Source organism: Prinia subflava, chromosome 4 (assembly GCF_021018805.1).
Source record: "Prinia subflava isolate CZ2003 ecotype Zambia chromosome 4, Cam_Psub_1.2, whole genome shotgun sequence".
Taxonomy (NCBI): domain Eukaryota; kingdom Metazoa; phylum Chordata; class Aves; order Passeriformes; family Cisticolidae; genus Prinia; species Prinia subflava.
Genome location: NC_086250.1, coordinates 41,359,868 through 41,379,330, shown reverse-complemented (window position 1 = coordinate 41,379,330; position 19,463 = coordinate 41,359,868). Strand labels below are relative to the sequence as shown.

The window sequence follows — 19,463 nt, the reverse complement described above, 5'->3', positions numbered from 1 at the left end:
GGAAAAGTGCTGAAGGCCACCCTAAATTGCTGAACACACAGGGGACAGCAGCACTGACCACAGTGCTCGCTTCTAGGGAGAGTCACTCTACAGCAGGTCTGCAGTTCCCTCACATGTACCACTTCCTTCCCCCAGCACCTTCCTCTGCAACATGTGTGGTGTCCCAAGAGGTTCTGGGCTTAAAGGTGCTCCAAAGACTGACCAGGCATTCAGCCTCCCAGGGAACCCTGCTCTCTGTGCTCTGCAGATCTCTTCCCCCAAACTTCAGCTTAGCCACAGCAGCTTCTGAGCAAGGGAGCTCAGCATCACTAACAGTGAGCAACTGACTCCAAATCATTTTGCCTCAGTGACTCCTGGCAGGCCATAAGAAAGTAAATTAAAAAGATGTGCTTGAAACATTTTTGCAAATAATTATAAACCTAACGAAATTCAGAGATAAGCTGCAGGTCTGAACCTTCAAAACATGGACTAATTTGGAAGAGTGTCTGTTTTTGCACTGATATAAGAACCTAATGCAGCAGAGGAGCACTATTTAGAAACACAGCAGCAATACCAATATCAGCAAACTGACACCACTGCGTCCTTATATTGATCCTACTGCTGCATCCAGCTAAGCTTGCTGGGACCGACACTAACGATCTCACCGTTCTTAATCGCAGAGCTGAAAACAAAGTGTAACAAACAGAACGGCGTTTCTCCCTTCCAACTATCAGCCTTCACACATCAGAAAAATTCATCAGTGAGTTAACGTACAACAGCTGAAGAAGATAAGGTTAAAAGTTGTTATACTTTACAAATCCTGCCCTGATCCCTCCTCTTCCTAATTAGAGTTTTGCATCTCAGAGCACTATTAAATATCTTCCTGCTTTGTTCTAGTTATATTTTACACTGAAACAAGAACATTATGACAGTCTCACTGTACCCTATCTACAATGAAAGAAAAACAAAAGCAAATGAAACAACAAATGACTGCTGTAAAATGCTTATTACTACGTTGAGCTCTCCCCACCATCCCCCAGACATGAGACTGATTTATGACAGAACCAAGATATTCTTTCAAGCTGTCAAAACGATGAAATAAAGAGATACTGAGTGGAAAACACTGGACTGCCATGGGCTAAACTGAGTGGTAAACAGCACAGAAATCCTTCTTCCTTTGGTCTGAGGAAAGCAAACATGCCCACCTTCTTGCCTTCTCCATATATAAGGGGAAACTTCAAGTCATCTTCCTCAATGGTTTTGTATGCCCTGTGGGGGAGGACAAACAACATTTATGAAGCTTATACTCAATAAGTGACCCAGTGCCCTGAAACAAGGAGCTGAGATTTCAAAAACAGGGGTAAAAAAAATCATTATTTTTCCTGGGGACTCTGTCTTTGAACCAAGATGTAAATTTCTTTTTCTGCAGGAAGGTTTTCTGTAAATAGTTATCCATTTCACCAAAAGAAAAAGTGAAGATGGGAAAATACTTAACATGCCAGGCTGCTCCTAGATTGATTGCAAAGATCCAATGCCTAGATTCACAGTGCTAATGTGAAACATGAGCAATGACAGGATGTGTACACATGGTGTGAAACAGCTTTCTGATCCTGTTCTCACCCTTCAGGACCATAGAAACCAAGACAAGCTTCACGTGCCGAAGTCTTAGGATATTTAGTGCTCATTTGACCTTGACTGCAACAGTCAAGGTTGTCAGAGGCTTCACATTTCACAGCAGCTTTCCCATGGACAAGAGACAAGGGAAGTAAATGTTCATGCTCTGGTTCTGTTTACCGCATGCCTGCGTACTCTACCTTTTACACATCCAGCTGTTGACACTGATGAGGTGAGAAGGTTAGCAGTTTTGCCAGTGAGAAATAAAAAAAACCAAACCAAACAACAGAAGATGACAGTCATTCTCATAAGCTGTAGAGTTCTGTGGTTTGTATAATACATGCTGAGCTCAGATGCTGATGTACCTTTTTGGCTAAGGTACATAGCCCCAGAGGGGCATGCTTCCCTTCATATCACAAAGTCATTCTCCTCAGCCTTTCCCTGCATGTTGTGCTTCCCTCATGGCCCATTCACACCCAAAGCCCTCAGGGTGAGACCAAAAGTACCCTGAGTGCACAAACTGGAGGGTGAGCGAAGGTGCTGGGCAGGTCCCCTGCCAGCCACTGCCAACCCCTGCTGTGTAGCTCTCCAGCTCCCTGGGATGGGTGCCTGAGCTCCAGGGAGTCACATGGGACTGGATTTAAGCAATGTTAAGGCTGTGACATAAACCAGCAGGAAATTAAAAATTAAGGGTGAAATCCTATATTGTAATCAAACTGCCCTCTACTTCACCAAAATATGGCACAGGTCTGGGATCAATAAATGGTGCTGTACATGCTGCATCACCAAGGCAAGTCTCAGACTTACTGAGAGTTGTATAGACATTTAAGCCCCACTTCACATTTCCCAGTAATCACAGGAAGGGATCATATCAGCGTTTTGGAGGTGAGGAAGGACCAAGAGAAAAATAACCAAAATGCATAGAAGAAACAGTAGTGGAGGGCTCCCCTTACACACGACAAAACATTACTATGTGTAAAATCCCCAAATGAAGCTAGGTGAGGTTTGCAAAATACAGTGGGTCCTTCATGTAGTCAAGAATATATTAGAATATATAACCACAAGGTATAAGGCATTATACCTCTCTAAGGCACAGTACAGTGAGGGTATTCAAATAGAATTCTGCACCGGGGAGGGCAAATAAATTAGCTCTTAAACCAGACAAAGAGGCACAAATTACTACAAGTAACCAACATGATAATACTTCCCTGATGTTGAAATCCTGGAATAGCATTTAGTTGGGAAGGAGGAGTCAGTCATGGATTTTGCTCTTGTTCCTTACTTTATTTCCAACAAGTATCTCTGCCTCATCACTAACTTGGATAGCCTGGTTTGAACATAGAGAAAAAAATTTGCTATTTCTGACTACTCATGAACATGTTTCAAAGCTTCCAACTGGACCTATAGTACTGGAAGCCCTGGGAAAACATCCTTGAGGAGTGTGAACTGTGCCTTGCATAGAGCCAGTTGTGCCCTGCCACCAAGACAATGGGTATAAGCTGAGTCCATTGTGAGCATCAGTCAAATGACTAATCAAGCCATAAGAACAGAAGACAACCATTCCCTACTGGATGTTCACATTGTTGTACATATTTGTTAAAATAGTGAAGAAAACGAAGATGATGTGACTTAACTATTTGCAGCCCCTTTTTTAAAAGAAAAAACAAGTCCATTCTTTACACACAGACTGTATTATCTGCAAGGTAACTACAAGAATTTAAGACTAAAACTCTCACTTTACACTGCCCTGTAAGTTGACAAAAACAGAGACCAAGCTTTTTTCTCTCTCTCCCCTCTGTTCTCTCCCTCCTTATACTCTCCTGCACAACACCTCACACTGACTGTGCTTTAGGAAGAAGGGGAAAAAAATATCATTTAGGCCAATGTCCTTCAAAAGAATGCTCCCCACTGCTGAGTGAAGCTTCTTTTATAGAACCATTACAAAACCCACTGTCCCTCAGGCCTTCAACTGTGACACCTCAGTGTAAGGACACTGCGGGAGGCCATGTTCCAAGGGCTGCAGCTAACTTGTTCCACCAGCAGATTAGGGAGAACGGCTGGCTAGCCTGTGACCTCCCAAAGCTGTGCAACTAAGTGAGGGAGGCCCAGAGAGCTACAGTGATTTATTTCATGGTTTCTCATAGCCTGTCACCTCTTGGGCTCAGAACTTGGGTGTCAAACTCATCTCAAATGTGCTTTTTCTGTTGATGTTGCTATTTCCTGAAAAATTATCATTACTTAATGCTCAGAACTGCAACCACAGTAGTGGAGGTAGCACAGACATACTGAAAAGCAACCTGAGACACTCTAGAAAAGTACCTATGTCCTGCATTACTGGAGAAACAGAATTAATACTATACTAGTGTGAGGTTGCAAAAGAAGCATGTAGCACAGCTTTTCAGCTAACAACTCAGCAACTGTACTGGGGAGACGGAAAGAAGATATGAAGTGCATTTTAATTTATGCCCTGTGAAACCTCCTGTATTTTGTATGTGGGTTTATTTCACACAGGCTACAACCTTCTGGACTATTTATCTTGATTTTATGTAATAAAGTTGCATTTATACTGTCATGTACTGTATATAAAGATATAATACAGCAGTAGGTATATCAAACACAGACATGCAGAGAACCTGAGGGGCCGGTTTGGCTCTTTTAGTGCCAGCACGGCCTTATTCAGCCCTCTGCATAATTCAGCCCAGCTCACTGCTTTAACAACACAGTGTTATGACCCTCCCTTCTCCCTGTCTTCCTTGTCCACATCCCAGGAGGTGTTGGTGGCCACCAGGGAATGACAAGAAAGGTTATAAAGACAAGGCAATGCTATTGCTTCCAGCTCTGAATGAGCCTAAAGCTTGTTAAGTGCTTCTGCCACGTAAGTCTCTATTTTTCCAAATGGAAAAATAGGGGGAGCAGTGGGGAGTAGAAAAGGCAAGCTCGTGCCCAGCTAGATCTAGCTGCATTTTTTTCAGTTAACTTTGTTTCTTCTTTTCATTTCAAAAGAATTATGAAATGCTACTGCTGTCCAAAAATACTGAACTAGGCCTTGACATATGTACCACCCACAAAGTTACATTTGGACTCAGGATCAACATTTTGGAAAACTGGGCCAAATCGCACCAGGAGCCAAAAGAGATGTCAGAACAAAAGAACTAGGACTGACATGATGTTACTCATATGCTAACTGGAATCTGCTCTAAATGCATGGTGAAAAAATAACCAGGAGCTATTAAATGCACAACACAATCCACAGAAGAAATTTCTTAGAGTGCTGGGGTCATTAGCAGTGCTTCAGCACTCTAAAAAAAAAAAGATTATCAAAGTTATCTGCATATTTCTGGGTCAGAATTTGAAAAACCAGTCAGCTCCCCTATGCAAGTTTCAGAGCCAAAATCCTAGATAACAACTTATATGTGTTATGAGTTCTCCTGCCACATAAGATGTTCTTGAAATTGTCTTTCTGAAAGCACATACAAATTCACCTAAGAGTAGAAGTTGATGACTAAAACCAAAATCCACATTCCGTTTTCTTTCATGGCAAACTGTGTAAGGTTACCAGTCATGAAAACTATTGCATTGGCATCCCCAGGCACAACAGATGGTGTTGAAAACACAACCTACCCTGACCTGGAAGGCTCAGTTCTGTGCACGACAGGGGAATCCAGACTCTGTGCTCTGTTTTTTCATGGCACTTGGCTTTAGAAAGTTTGTCTGTGTTTCACATCTCTGCTTGTGACACCTAATAGTAAACTGAGAATTAAACCTAAGGAAGAGCAAAGAAAATCATCATCAAAGGGCTTTAGCTTGAAGCATAGAATAAACCTACTTGTGGCAAGCAACCAAGAGAAAGTACTACTGCTTCATAAAAGCCCTAGTTCACACTGAGTACAAGGCTAAAGGCATCTCGGAGATAGGTTTGTAGATTTTGTGTATTTCTAGCACTGCTTTGCTACCACTCTAAAAGCCCCCAAACCTAGGGCCATCCATACACCCTCCACCATACACCCAACTCTCCCCCTTACCCAAAATAACCCAACTCACAACAAAATTACCCTAGCTATCCAAACAACCTCCTTCTCAAGCTCAGCTTTCTTTGGTCATACCCACAGAAAAGCATGTTTTAATCTCTAAGCAACACAAAGCTTGATAGAAATTCTTTCTTTTTTTCCCCTCCCACACACCCTTTGGGTAACAGAGCTTAAACCACCAGTCCAAAAGAACTGTTCATTTGTACTGTCTGTTGAACTACAGGCATCTAACCAGTGTAAGTGCATGCTTACTATTAAGAAGAAAAGATATGTAGTGCAGGTTAGGCACAAAGCCACTGAAAATTATACAATTTATGTCTCAACTCAGCCATAATCTTAAAAAATGTCCTTACCCTTGTGCTTCGCCGAGTCAGGATCTCTAAATCCAGACAGCACTGTCTGATACTAAGTACCCTCTAGATAGGTTAGCTCTAATGTTCAATGTCTCAGTATTTTTCCCCTATTGCTCATCTGACACATAGTTTAATGAAAAAAAATACAATAAACAAAGATAATTAAGGCACACAAACTATAGCAATGTTTGTTAAGAGAAAAGATGATGGCAAAGCCAACTCAAAGACCGATGCATGTGCACACGGGCAAAAAATTGTTTTTAGGGGAAGATCTACCTCAACCAAGATACTCTCATAAGCCTTCTTTCAAGTAAACAGGAAAACATACAAGTTTAAAACACTCATTATTCACAGAAAATTCAGAAATACCTTCTTATGAACCTGAAAGTGTATAATGCTTCATTTTGCAAATCCCAGTTCTGTCTACCAATCTACAAATTAAAAAAAAAAATAAAGTCTCTCAGCATGACTAGTACACATCTATGATCTCTTGCTTGGTCAAATCAGATCAATACATGAGCCTTGGACCCCCAGGGAGCCTTCACTGCTGTGTACAGTCCTAAGATGGAGTCTGGATTTCAGAGAGCACCAGCACCACATATTCCTGTGTAAGTAATTCCTAAGCAAAACAAACTATCCATTTTGGCCAGCCCAGTTTAAAGACTCAAACACCAGAATTTTCTCAGGCACTTCCTGGAATGTGGCTGATTTTTTAGTCCATTCATCTTCACCAGAGCATTAAAATAAAGTGGTAGAAGAAAAGTCAGGGACAGGATTGTCAAGCATCTCAAGCGTTTAGAGAGGTCCTTGCCAAAAAAAAGAAAAATTAGGAAAAAAAAATTAATGAAGGTATTTAAAAGCAGAGGCTGGGAGGGACAGAGCAAGAATATTGCAAGTGCTTTCATTCACTGCTGGTAACCTGTTGAGCTTCCCCACTACCGAGTGACAAAACCTGTGTGCAGATACTGCAGCTGCACATCAAGCAGGTTCACTCTCTGCAACAGCCTAAGCAGGCTAAGTCTTTCTTTTTTGCCCCCAGTGAACTTGCTGCCTTGAGCACTTCTTAGCATTTATTTCATTTCTTCTACTCTTAGAAGATAAACAGGAGGATTTGTCAGCAATTTACTCTGGAGATAGAGGGGTAAGGGAAGTGGGTTGTTATCACTCTGTGGGCTGAGTGCACTGGAGTGCACTGTGACAGACAGAAAAACCATTTGAAAATTCGTATTTTGCCATATTTCCTGTTAAAATGTTGTGAGGCAGATGGGAGAAGGCTGCATGTTAAAACTCACAGTGCCTGCTCCACACTTGCTAGCTGGGATCCTCTGGAAGCAAAGGAGATTGAGGTTAAGGAGGAATCACAAAGCAAATTCTTCTATGAAAGATCTCTGTAGTGCAGGATGGAAGAGGCAGTGAGACACAGCAAGCAGAGACTTCGCCATTCCACAGCAGTGTTGGAAATTCCTCCAAGGAGCAAGGGGCCTCCTCTCAGCCAGAAGCAGAGCCATAAATCAATCTTTGGTAACAAGGGAAAGAAAGAGAACTTCTATGGACCCAGCTGAGGTTATGTCAAATTTGTGCAGATGGGGCAGCCAAAGAAAGCATGAATGTGGAAGGAGACTTCACCTTATCAGGAAGAAGGGCTATTTTTGCTTGGATTTTCAGATTGAAGATTATCTCATTCCATCTTAGTTTCCTTCTGATGAAACAGACTGGGATTCTTTTGTTTGCCCTTGCATATGCAGCACCTGATTCCACACCAAGGCAAAGCCCTAGTGGAGATGCACAGCCACGCAGGGACAGGTCTTAGATGCACAGCTTCCAGAAGCAGATGCTCTTGCAGGACATGACTCAGACCAACCTCATTCTTATATAACTCTCATTTGGCCCCAGAGAGGCCATTTACTCAGAGCTTTACCCCAGACTTAAGCTTTCTCTTTTGTTGCAGCAGTATTTATCTCCTGTATCTGCCTTCTTCTGCCCCAAAGACTGGCTCAGCTCCTTGTGGCATGTGCACACTTGGGGGAAAGAGCCATTCATCACCATCAGGAGATGTGCAGAGCAGGCCAGCTCTCACCTCCTGCTGCTCCTGCAGTGAGGGCTGCAAATCCTGAAAAGATGCATAACATGCACATTGCAAACAGCCATTCATCATTGCAGAGCTGTGCCCCAGACACAGCCCAGCAAGCTGCTCTAGTTGTGTGCACCAACGAGGCACGTCCCCTCCTTCTCCCTGCCACCTTGCAGCAAGAGACAAAAGCACAGGCACAGAAAGCAAGGCAGGTGACTGTGGATGATGGTTTCTGCTGCAAAAATGATATCCCTTTTCTCTCCAGAATGGCCCAGTGCAGCAAAGGTGCCCCATAATCATTAAATTATGAAAATGTAAGTTGCTGGAAGGAAATTAGTACCAGGCATGACTGGGGAAAAGGTTGCTTTCTTGTGAAGTAATTATGAAATTAAAATTTGATCTCTCCCTGGCGATTGTACAAAGGATACGGCTGAGGTCTCAAACTCAATGATTCAGCCAGGATTTCAGCAGAAGAAACATAGAATGTTTCACTAGACAAAAAAGCTCAATTAGAAATAGGGGAAAGGATGACTTTTTGTAAATTACGTGGTTTTGGCTAAAAGGTGCAATCAAGCAGGTTAGAGCACAAGGTTTGCAGGCTTCCAATTACTTCTTACAAGTTGGAATCAAGCTGTTAGGAAATGCAGCTTATCTGAATAAGACTAATAATGCTAAGCTAATTAGACCCACAGGCATTAGCCAGCAGATAAATTCAGGCCAAAAAGAGGGACACTGTCACTTTAAATACTGCCTTGGGATCGGTAGAAAAGCTAATGAGGAGTGTCAGTTGGGGCTGTTTTATTAGGTGGTTCTCTAGAGACTATAGCCTGAGGTTTCTGTAGCAGGGCTTCTGTGCTTGATTCAGTAAATCAATTTATATTAAAGGAGGGTGCAGCACAGGTGCCAGCTCCATAAAGCATTTCTGTAGCATTTCTCAATCTGCTTAGGCACTCCTTGGGCAGGCTACCTGAATGTGCTGTCAAAGGACATTGAGCCCAGCAATAAAGAGTAAGATAGCGGCCACATTGGCAATATTTGTTCAAATCAGCTCACACATTACCAAGCAAAACATGTACATTGGCTCTCACCAGGGTATTCTGGATCCCCAGTAAGTGATTAATGAGAGCCTGTTTTTTGTGAGCTGGAGTCTGAACCGCAGACGGCAAGGCGAGCTGCACAATGAAAGCAAAAGGCATCCATCCCAAACAAAATAAAACGGCTTGAAAAGTGAAGTTGCTTTTTTAATCAGATGCTTAGAGGCTGAAAGACATTCCCTGTTGGAAAGAAAAGGGCGAGCGCAGAGCAGGCTGGCAGCTTTCCAGGCAGTGGACAATATTGACTCTAGAATAAAATGGGTTTTGCTTAGTGCTCGCCTCAGGGCACCAGCCTCCCTGCTTTGGAATAAATCATGCGGGCAGGCAATTCTCCAGCACGGGCTGACCCTCAGGGGCTGACCCCATGTGCCACAGCACCCTCTCACCAGACACATGGACACGGAGCTGGCAAGGGCTCCACTGCTGCTGCAAAGACAGCATGCTCAGAGACACTGCCCAGTTTTCCCACTCGCTGCTGCCTTGGGCTGCAGCCCATGGTATGTAGTGGGCACTACACTACCTCAAACCATTTCTGATGGGGTGCAGCTCAGTTCTGCCTTTCCTGGAGAGCAAAGGAAGTAATCAACAAATAGGTCAAAACCCATACTACTTGTTATCTAGGTCTCTTTTTTCATGCTAAAATCAAAAAAACCCTGAAGCTGTGATCTGGAAAGAAGCCTTTAAAGAACTCCACTTCAATGCAAGCAGTAGAAAAAACACTGGTTTTGTTCCAAGGAGGAGCAAAAAATTAATTCTGAAACCACCAAAGTTGATGCCAACTGGTAGTGCCTTCTGGCTGCCTTTAGTTAAGCACAGTGCTGCACGGCTCCTCCAGCCCCACAGAAGGCTGAGAGGGGAGCTCTGGAAGGAGCCACAGTGAAGGACACAGCCAATCAGAAAGCCAAATTTGGGAAGGTTCTAGAATATAGTCAAAGCAAAGTACTTCAAAATTGTTCACACTGGATGTACATGTGAAGGAAATCTAACTGTGTCTTAACTTTAAACAAAAGCCAAAGACAGAGAACACTAATTCTGTGCAGCCCTTTAAAGGAGCAGCTATCACCAGGCCTGCTGCTTTCCCCTCCATATTTCCACTTACTCACCCCCCTTTTTAGCACTGACCACTCTCTGCTTACATGGCCTCTGAGATTTTCCTGTTGCCTTTGTTGTCTGGACTTGTCAAAGCCACCAGGACACCTCTCTTCAATACAAGTCCAACCTCTGCAAGGCATGGGCTTGAAAACTCCAGCCCAGAGACCCAGCTGTGAAAGACTGTCAGTAACACAGATATCTGCCAGCAAATTATGGCTTGAGACAGCTCTAAAGCTTGTTCAGCAGGACACACTGCTCTTAAGATGCCTTGCCAGCTACACTACATGTTTTGCAATCGTTGTTCAACCACAACGCACATGAGGCAAGGGTGCAGGAAGGGCAGCTCATGGTCAGCTCCCAGCAGTGTGGGATTTATTTTACGTATATTTAATACAGCATGATTTCTCATTGTAATTGCCACTGAAAAGAAAGGAGAAAGGGTAGGCGAGCTGGAGCAAGAAGGGAAAGGCTGGTCTCAAAGCAGTTCCAGGCAGCCTGGACTAGTGATGCGGTACACATTGCTGGATCTGTGGTTGTCCCAATGCTGTGGGGAAACTTGGCAGCTGTGCTCCCACTGTGGGCTCTGGAGACAAAGCCAGTGTGGAAACTTCACATGAAAAAAAAAAAAAAAAAAGAAAAAAAAAAGAAAGAAAAAGTAGAAAGAAAAAATACAGGGCCAAATACATTATAACAGACCCAAAGACAATAATCTTTTGTAATCCAAACAAGCTAGGCAAGCCAAGGCATTGTTGAGAATCTGAAAAGCTCTAGAGCAAAGGAGGAGGATAAAAATGAAGAAAAAAAAGTCATACAGCTTCTAATACAAAACACAAAAAGTATACTGAATTGTAAAATAAAAGAGTTTATTTTCCTGAGGAAACGTCAAAACACAAAGTGTTCTACATTCTCTCACTAAAGGATTAAGTAGTTAAGTGTAAGAGTGGCTGTTTCTTCCTAATATCATCTGCACCTCTCAACATGTATGTGCAAATGTCTACACACAGTGAGGTTAGTGACGAAAAAACAATTCAGATAATTGATCATCTGCATTGTATGTGATAAAAGTTCAGCAGCATTTTAGTGTATCAAGCTCTGGCTGGTCAAAGCACCATCTGACATTTTCTAGAAAAGGAATATATATGCTAATTTATTCTCCATGATAGATAGTGTCCTTAGAAACAAATGCAAAACAGACATGTCCTCGGCCCCAGTGTCCTGATGCATCAGTAGAATCCAGGAACAAGAAAGGGAAGAAAATAGAACCAAAATTGTTGAAGTGGAAAACAGCCGCTAAGAAACCTCTGCCACCTCAAACCGTCACCTCTGAGGGCCCACCACACTGGAAATCTAATGTCTTGTCCACAGTCACAACCAATCAAACTGACCCAGACTTTTAGATAAACAGAAACGGATTGCTTCTCCTCCACCTAGGGGATCACTGCACACAATTCAATGGATAACAAACACCTTGGGCAAAATCGTGCAAAAAAAAATGGATCCTTATTTAGAAGGGCTCTGTTTTACACAAATGTATGGCAATCGAGCAATTTTCTTGTCTTTTTGTTGTCCCGAGGCAATGAAAGAAAGAGGTAACTGATGCACTAGTTGTGCAATATGGAGCAGCTGAAAGATTCCAATTCTTTTATTAGGACAAAAATGTGGGTCCCATTTTTCACTTCCATCCAGAAGTCAAAAGGAACAGCAGGGAGTGGTAGCCTCATCACAGTCTCCACATGCCTCTGCTTGGCACAGGCCACCTTTTTCTGGGACAATACTGTGATGAATTCAAATTTGAATTTTCAAGTCACAGTTCAAGCATTTATTCCAGAACTGCTTACAGCTAAGCATATTTGTACTGAACTGGTGACCATCTTTGCATTGACCACACTGGATCAACATGTGTCCTAGACTTCAGGAAATTCTGAAAAATCAGCCGGAAAATAACGGCCTTCTCCTCCCTGCTATATGCCAGAGCTAAGAGAGTTCACAAACCAGTACTGAAAAGCAACACATTGAATCAAATCTGCCAGTTTGACTTACCAAAGCTCTTCTACCTTACTCATTATTCCACATTTAGAACTTGTGTTCCTTTTTCTAATGCCAAACAGTACTTACTATGTAATAACCATTTTGGATAAGGTAAAGTGCTACACATACATTCACACGTAAGGTAGAAACGAATATACAGAATTATCTCTTCACTTAACTTTTAAACTGTATTTAAAAGTTAAGTGAAGATTTGTTCCATTGCTGTATGAATCTCAACAGTCTGCTGGTGATTTGGACTGGAAAAAATACTGTAGGGTAAGCAAAACTTCCACTGAGTTTTTTGACATTTCATTTGGAACCTCTACTGTGCATAAATAGTTATTTTTCCCCTTCATGCTTTGTATTGATAAGTACCAAATTGTATTGATACATTTGTATTGATAAGTACCAAACTTGATCACTGTGACGCCCATTTGCACTAATCACTTAATTCTTTGCAGTACTTCATGGTCATTCTTCTTTAATAAGAAAAGAGCTGCGGTGTCACCTGCCAATGCTGCAACTTCAGCATTCCAACCTAATTTTCTTTCCAGACCACTAACCAACCAGGGAAATGCAAAACAACTCCCTGAAGAAACCCTCTTTGCCTTCCAACTATGATGACAAATCTGCTCTTGCCCTCCCTTCAGGAAGTTCCTGGCCCATGATATTTCTGTAGCTCTCCCCCACATGTTTTTTGTCCCAACTGGCATGTCACATCTTGACAAAGAGCTTTTGGAAGTCTACATGAAACCATTCTTTATTGGTGCCTCCAGAGACATCTGGGAGTTTAACAGAAAAACCCTCCTTCTGCAGAAATTGGGAGAGTGTCTCATGATCTTCCAAATGTTTTGCTGTCCAAGTCCTCAGTTGATCCAATGTTCTCATTCTGTTCCTATTCTTTTGCTCATGCCTGTAGCCTTTTTAAAATGTGACATCATCATTCTCAGGGTGAAACTGCATATTCTACTAGCAGCTACTCAAGATGACAGACAATGATGGTTATTCTCAGATTTACATATTCTGCACAAACATATCAGATTATATTAAACTTAAATCATTATTCTGCAATTAAAATATCATTATATTTATGGTCCATAAAGCACGGAAAAAAGCAAAAGTTACGTAGAGCTGTAGTTCTCTGTGAGCATCCAGGCTTCCAAACCTAAAATAGGCTTTCTTTTTGACCCTTCTCTTCTTTTCCTTCCTGAAAGGTCATTTACTATAGACCCTAAAACACAAATGTCATAGAAACGAAGATCATTTGCATATATTGGGCTCTTGCCTTTATAGGTCATGCACAGAACTCACAACAGCAAAGAATAGGGCTTCTCCAAAAAGCCTCTCGAACCAACAAAAAACAATGAAGACATTTAGCCAGAAACAAAAAAAACCTAACATCATTCTTTCTGTCTTCACTTCTTCAAGTCCATGCTGTTCATTTAACCCTTTTCATTTTAGGCTGGTTGTCTTTAGATGGGCCCATGTGTAAAACAATTCCTCAAGGGATATCCAAACCAAGGGCCAGCTGCAGTGGAGTAGGGGAGGCAGCCCTTCCCTTCTGCAAGCTTTCCTCAGCATGTGAAGGCATGATGGCCCAGTGTGTTGGTTTAAGAGACAAATGTCTGACCCACTGATCCAGAATTATAAAAAGCTCCTTCCAAGTTAGCAAAATTGTTTAGCTTTCAGAAAGATCCCCTGGCACATCTTTGACTTTATATACTTGCTCCACTTTGAATGCTCACACATTAAAATCAACTCTCTGGAGGGAGGTCAACTTATATAAAACATTATCTTCTAGATAAGAAAGAGACATTTGAAAGAAGGAAATGCCTTTTCTTTTAGTATGCAGGGGTACACCTCCATGTTTGATGCAGTTTTCACTAATCAAAGACAGGTACAAAGCAGGCATTGGTTTGGGGAGAAGGCTGATCCCATGCTGAGAAGGACACATTCTTACCAGCCAGTCATATTGAAGTCACGGTACAGCATCCTCTTTCCAACTTCCTTGCGCTGCACCCTCCGTGGAAACTCTAAATGTGTGAATTCATTTCCCAGCAAATGGGGCTGCATGTAAGCCTGCAGGCAGAAACCAAACCACAGATACCACATAAAACAAGACATTATCTATTTTTAATGAGGTAGTATTACCATCCCTTCCTGGTCCTTCCCACACAAATTCCACCCACTCCTCTACCCTTCTTTTTAAATAAGGAAGATGATGTGCTTCATTTCAGCAAACAATGCTCATAACACCATTTCTGCCCCTGCTTAATATCCAGTAGAAGCCTTATAGGGAGCAGTCTTCTTGCCCTCAAAATCCTTCATTTCTTCTCCCTGTTCCTCAAGATTTGGGATCTCTAAACTGCACTTCATCCATTGACCCTGAAGGAGTCTGCAGAGCTTTGTAAAATAGAACAAATGCCCTTTTGCAAGTCAGCAAGAGAGAAAGGAATGATCAAATACAAAGCCATGGAGAGACTTGGAGAGGTGAGTGTGCAGTGAAACTCAAGCTTTTTGACTCCCAGTTCAGTTATGCCAACAACACAGAAAACCTAACATTGCTACCACACTTTGCCACCACTGCAAGAAAAATGCACCCCATCACACGACACTGCAAATAAACAGAAGCTACAGAGCAACGAATTTTCTCGTTTTTGAAAAACTACATCCTTCATGCAAAATAGACTTTTAGAAAAGCAGCAGCAGTTTTGTGTCACAACTGCAACTAAGGTCTTTGATGGTTTTAATGTTCAAACGCTGCTCATGTCATTTCTGGTGCTTTGCAGATGCTGGGAGGCCTCTTTGCCAGAGTTCTGCCTCTGGCTCATGTTCTCCAAAGCTGACCATAGACGAGAGCATCATGAGGCTCTTTGTCCACTTTGTAAATTTTTGGGTTGAATTTATACACAGATCACTTGACATGATAGGTTAATCCTAAACATACTCTATTTCTTCTTTCTGAAATAAATCTCACTCCTTTTTCTTTAATACTCAAATAAACAAGCCTTTCTCTCTTCCTCCTCAAAGCTGCACTATGACCGAGCTCTTATGAAAGACACAGTCAAATTGGCTAGGAAACTGAAAAAGATGCATTTCTTAACCTTTTTGCAGATAACTTTTTCCTTATCCAGCCAGTTAAGGCAATAAAGTCTGTCTTATCTTCAGCAGCAGCTGCCATTAAGGGAGATGAAATGAGCTGGGGTTTAGTTTGTGGGTTTGTCATAAATCTAGTGCTCATCAAAGGTAAGCAGCAGGAAGCACTGGAAGCTCTTATTGATCTACCTGGCATCTGTCATGCAGATAGTTCACAATAAAATATTTCCTGCATTTAAGAGCTGAACCTGCTCTCACTCAATTTAATAGGAGCTCCATCAGGCTCAGCACACCACAACACTAACTTTCTATCAGCTTGTCCCTGTTCCCGCCATCAGACATCCTTCCAGAAAACACCTCAAGCTTGGCTGGAACAGAGCTGAGGAAGGCTGCTGTGTGCAGCCAGCAAGATTGGATTCTGCTTTCAAGAGGTGGCTTTCAAGCATGCAAGTGATCTTGATATCGCGATCCCTGCCTGGAACAGGAACTCCATCAGATTCTCTCTGTGTACAGTTAAGGGAATTACATTTTTTCTCCTTCAGTCTACGGTCAGCCAAGATCCCCTTCTCCACTCAATTACTGTTGTCAAGGGCCCTCTAATTGGATCCCTCTCCTAATTACAGAAATGGTTGAGAAGCACTAGTGACTTTTGAGAGGTTCAGCAGTATTACTCCACATGAGGTTTTTCATACTTCCAGAACTCTGGAACTTCTTCATTTAAAGGTATACATAAGCTTTTATTTTATTTAGTTTCATTTCAGTTGCAAAAAAGACAGAAAATTCCTAATAATTGGATGTATTGCAATATATGAACAGTATTCTTTGTATGTTAAAGAAGTGATTGTTTTTGGTATTTTTAGATTTTTTTTTCTAGTCTACGATATTGTAAACAATGAAGTCAGTCTGCATTGAAAGTGCAATTCAGTTCACTTTTAAAACTTCACAGCCTATCTTGATTAAAACACTACAAACCACTACCAGCTAAATACTGTCACCTACCTACAAAACAAGGTCATACCTAAAGAAAAAAACCATCACACCTGATATCAAAATGAAGTAATCAAACCTTGAGATTGTGAGATTATAAGAGTATAAGAGGTCCAGAAGAAAAACATTACATGTTTTTAGCATTTTTTCACTTAAAAACAAGAATTTCCTTTAATGAAAAGGTAAAGCAATCAGGAGAGACTGCATTGCATAAAGATTTACTCACATGGAAAGTCTGAGGTCATAACTGAAATAAGATTAATAAAGCTGGCACAGTTACCAGTGGACTGTTAATGTTCAAATAAGACTTCCGCAGCCAAGTCTCAATACTTGATTTACAATCCAGGGATCTTAACTTGATTCTAATATTTTTGGCGTCAGTGAAACAGAGGGAAACGAGCAATTTGGAAGCTTCTGGTGTCTGTGATCTGAATTCTTATGTGAAGAAATGGGGATTTCCATTGTGCTTTGCTTTATATTTTAATTTTCCATATTTTTTACCATTTTTTAAAGCAGCTGTTTTGATGCTTCACTGGTAATTCTACAGAGAGAACAATGTTCTACTATAAAACTCAGCTGCAACTTCCAGTTGGGTTTTTGAGAACGGTTCTCCATGTTGAGGACTCTGCTCCTCACCTCAACAAAACCATGCTGGGCAGCAGAACCAGAAAATAAATAAAAAGCAACAGTTTAAAAATCTACAGATCTTTCAGACAGATATACAAGCAGAACCATGAAATCCCCTCAAGTGATCAAACAAACAAAAAAAGGTAAGTGAACTGACTACCAGAATTTCACCTGTGATGATGCAATGTATTTTCTAATTTGTTTACCTTGATTAGTAAGAACCTCAAATCAGACACACCGCTCAGAGAACCTGAAATTTAACAAATAGCGTGCTTTCAAACACTTCCTCTATCCTTACGAGGTATTTTCAGACAACATTGTTATTCTGTGTTATGGAACTGGAACATTTTTCATATTTTCTCTTTCAGAAGCTGTTAGAGCTTTCTGGCATAAATCTGGCATAGTCTGCATTGTGTGTTTTTGGTACTCTGCCATTTTATGGTGTATTTTGTGGCTGGATGTCAGTCAAAGAAATATTAGTCATGGTTGTTTAAAAAGGGCATTTACTTCCTGCTGTGTTTCCTGGTGATTAGAAAAGCAAACATGAAATTAAGATAAACCTAGACTTATACACTAGCACGCCAGTTAATTAGGCAGCAGGAAACACTGCATGTATCTAATCTGTACCTCAGTAAGGCCTGCCACTGCTTTTTCCAGCTCCTTGAGAAGGCACTGAACTGGAAAGTCACTAGCACTAGTGGTTTCACTGCATTCTGTGCTATTTTGCAATTTGCTACTTTCCCCTACACCAACTATATCTTACAAGTTTGTATTTTTATCATACTGTGCCCTTTCCTCCAAAAAAATATTCTACTATATGGGACTACTGCTCACAACAGCATGCACAGCCCAACACACCTAGAAGTTATGCAAATGACTCAGCCATTATCATAGGGACACATTTAAACCAAAGAGAGATTAAAAGTAAAGGATGTGGTGGTAAAAGAAAAGAGAAGACTAGAAGTCAAATCTGTCTCTTGATTGGTCTCACATCTTGTCAGAGGCCAGAACCTCTTCCATGGAACCACACATCTCTTTTACCACAGCATCATACACTGTGTCAGATGGTTGAAGCAATCCTATGTTGGGTGATAAGGGAGCCAAAACCTGTAGAAGAATTACATCTTGACTGACTTGTAATCAAAGTGCTGACAGGACATTTAGGAGATCTAGGTGGATTTCCTTTTCAGGCTCAGGTTCTGCAGGCATCCTTCAGCAGGTGAGTTAGTGTCCCTTTTATCCTCACCTGAGCAACAAAACAATAACAGATCCCCTTTGAGCCCATGACTATCTGGGCTCATTAATCTTTCCTTGAATGGTGGCAAACGTAAAGGGCACCCATGGTCACTGTCACTGGTGGAGACCCAGTCTCTATTAGCAGTGACACCTGCGCTAGCACCAGTGGTTCTGGTGAACTTTTGAGGGGCTGTTTGGCTGCGCACATGAAGTTGCTACAAATACCATGTTGATTGACCTCACAACACCTTGAAAGTGCAACTGCAGTACCTAATAGAAATACACCCATTTGCAGTATGCTCAATTCACCATTTATTTTAAACACATTTTCCAAGGGAATAAGTAACAAAATCTATCCTATTTACTGTTGCAATTTACACTATCATGACTGAAATTAACAGTCTCCTCAGAGGATGAAAGGAAAATTGCTTCTAGCTGTCACTGCCTGCACAACTGCTGAATGTACCAGAGCAGTTCCCAGTAAATACTGGATTTTTTTTTCCTTCAAGATACACCGATATGGGAAATCAGGACTTTTCCCAAGTACTGTGTGGAGCTCTCCTGCTACAGTGCTAAAAACAAGAGACACAGAAATTCAGAAGAAAAGGAGGCTTTTGAATGCCCACCAGTGGAAGGGAAGGAACACTGAGCACTGAACCTCTACAGAAGCTGAAGGACCAAGGGAATACTGGTGCAAAGCTTTCACACTTTACATCTTAAGAAGTGCTCTCTGACTGAAGGATTGATTGCCCTCTGCAATACTCTCACAAGCTGCCAGACATAGAAGTCCATCTCTGCCACATAGCCTGCCTGAAGTCTGCAGCTGGATGCTGCCCCCTCACTGCCCTCCTATGGAGTGATCATCAGGCTCAGAGCTGCTTCAAAGTCAGAACGACTGGATAGTCAACGACTGGATAGTTCTTTTCAGGTTTCCATGCCAGAGGCTGACTGCCAAGGCCATTCTTGGATGCCTGGCAATAAACCTGCCAAGACAGGGAAAGCATTTGCTTTCACCTCCCCTCTCAGTTACTCACTCAGTATTAGCTGAAGCACAGTTTTCTCTAAGACTAGATTGGAGAACTTCATATAAAGATACTCACATGACCTGGAGAACTCATTATCCCATGGATTTCTTTCCACAGAGAAATTTATGCTCAGAAAAGAGGGCCTAAAAGAACATCCTATGTGACTGCAGCAATCAATAGGCACTAAAGGCAGAGGGAAGCTCCTTCATTCTGACTGCATCAACAGTCTGCTG

At 41.8% G+C, this 19,463-nt stretch overlaps 1 protein-coding gene across 1 annotated transcript in view; it reads right to left on the bottom strand.

Moving 5' to 3' along the window:
- The window catches only part of PPM1H (protein phosphatase, Mg2+/Mn2+ dependent 1H), a 129,822-nt gene that overhangs the window by 20,425 nt on the left and 89,934 nt on the right, over positions 1 to 19,463 (bottom strand). The window contains exons 6-7 of the mRNA XM_063396564.1: positions 14,220 to 14,338; positions 1,185 to 1,248 (exon numbers count right to left, since the gene is read on the bottom strand). Of these exons, the coding sequence (XP_063252634.1) occupies positions 1,185 to 1,248; positions 14,220 to 14,338 (183 nt within the window). The remainder of the gene's footprint in view (positions 1 to 1,184; positions 1,249 to 14,219; positions 14,339 to 19,463) is intronic.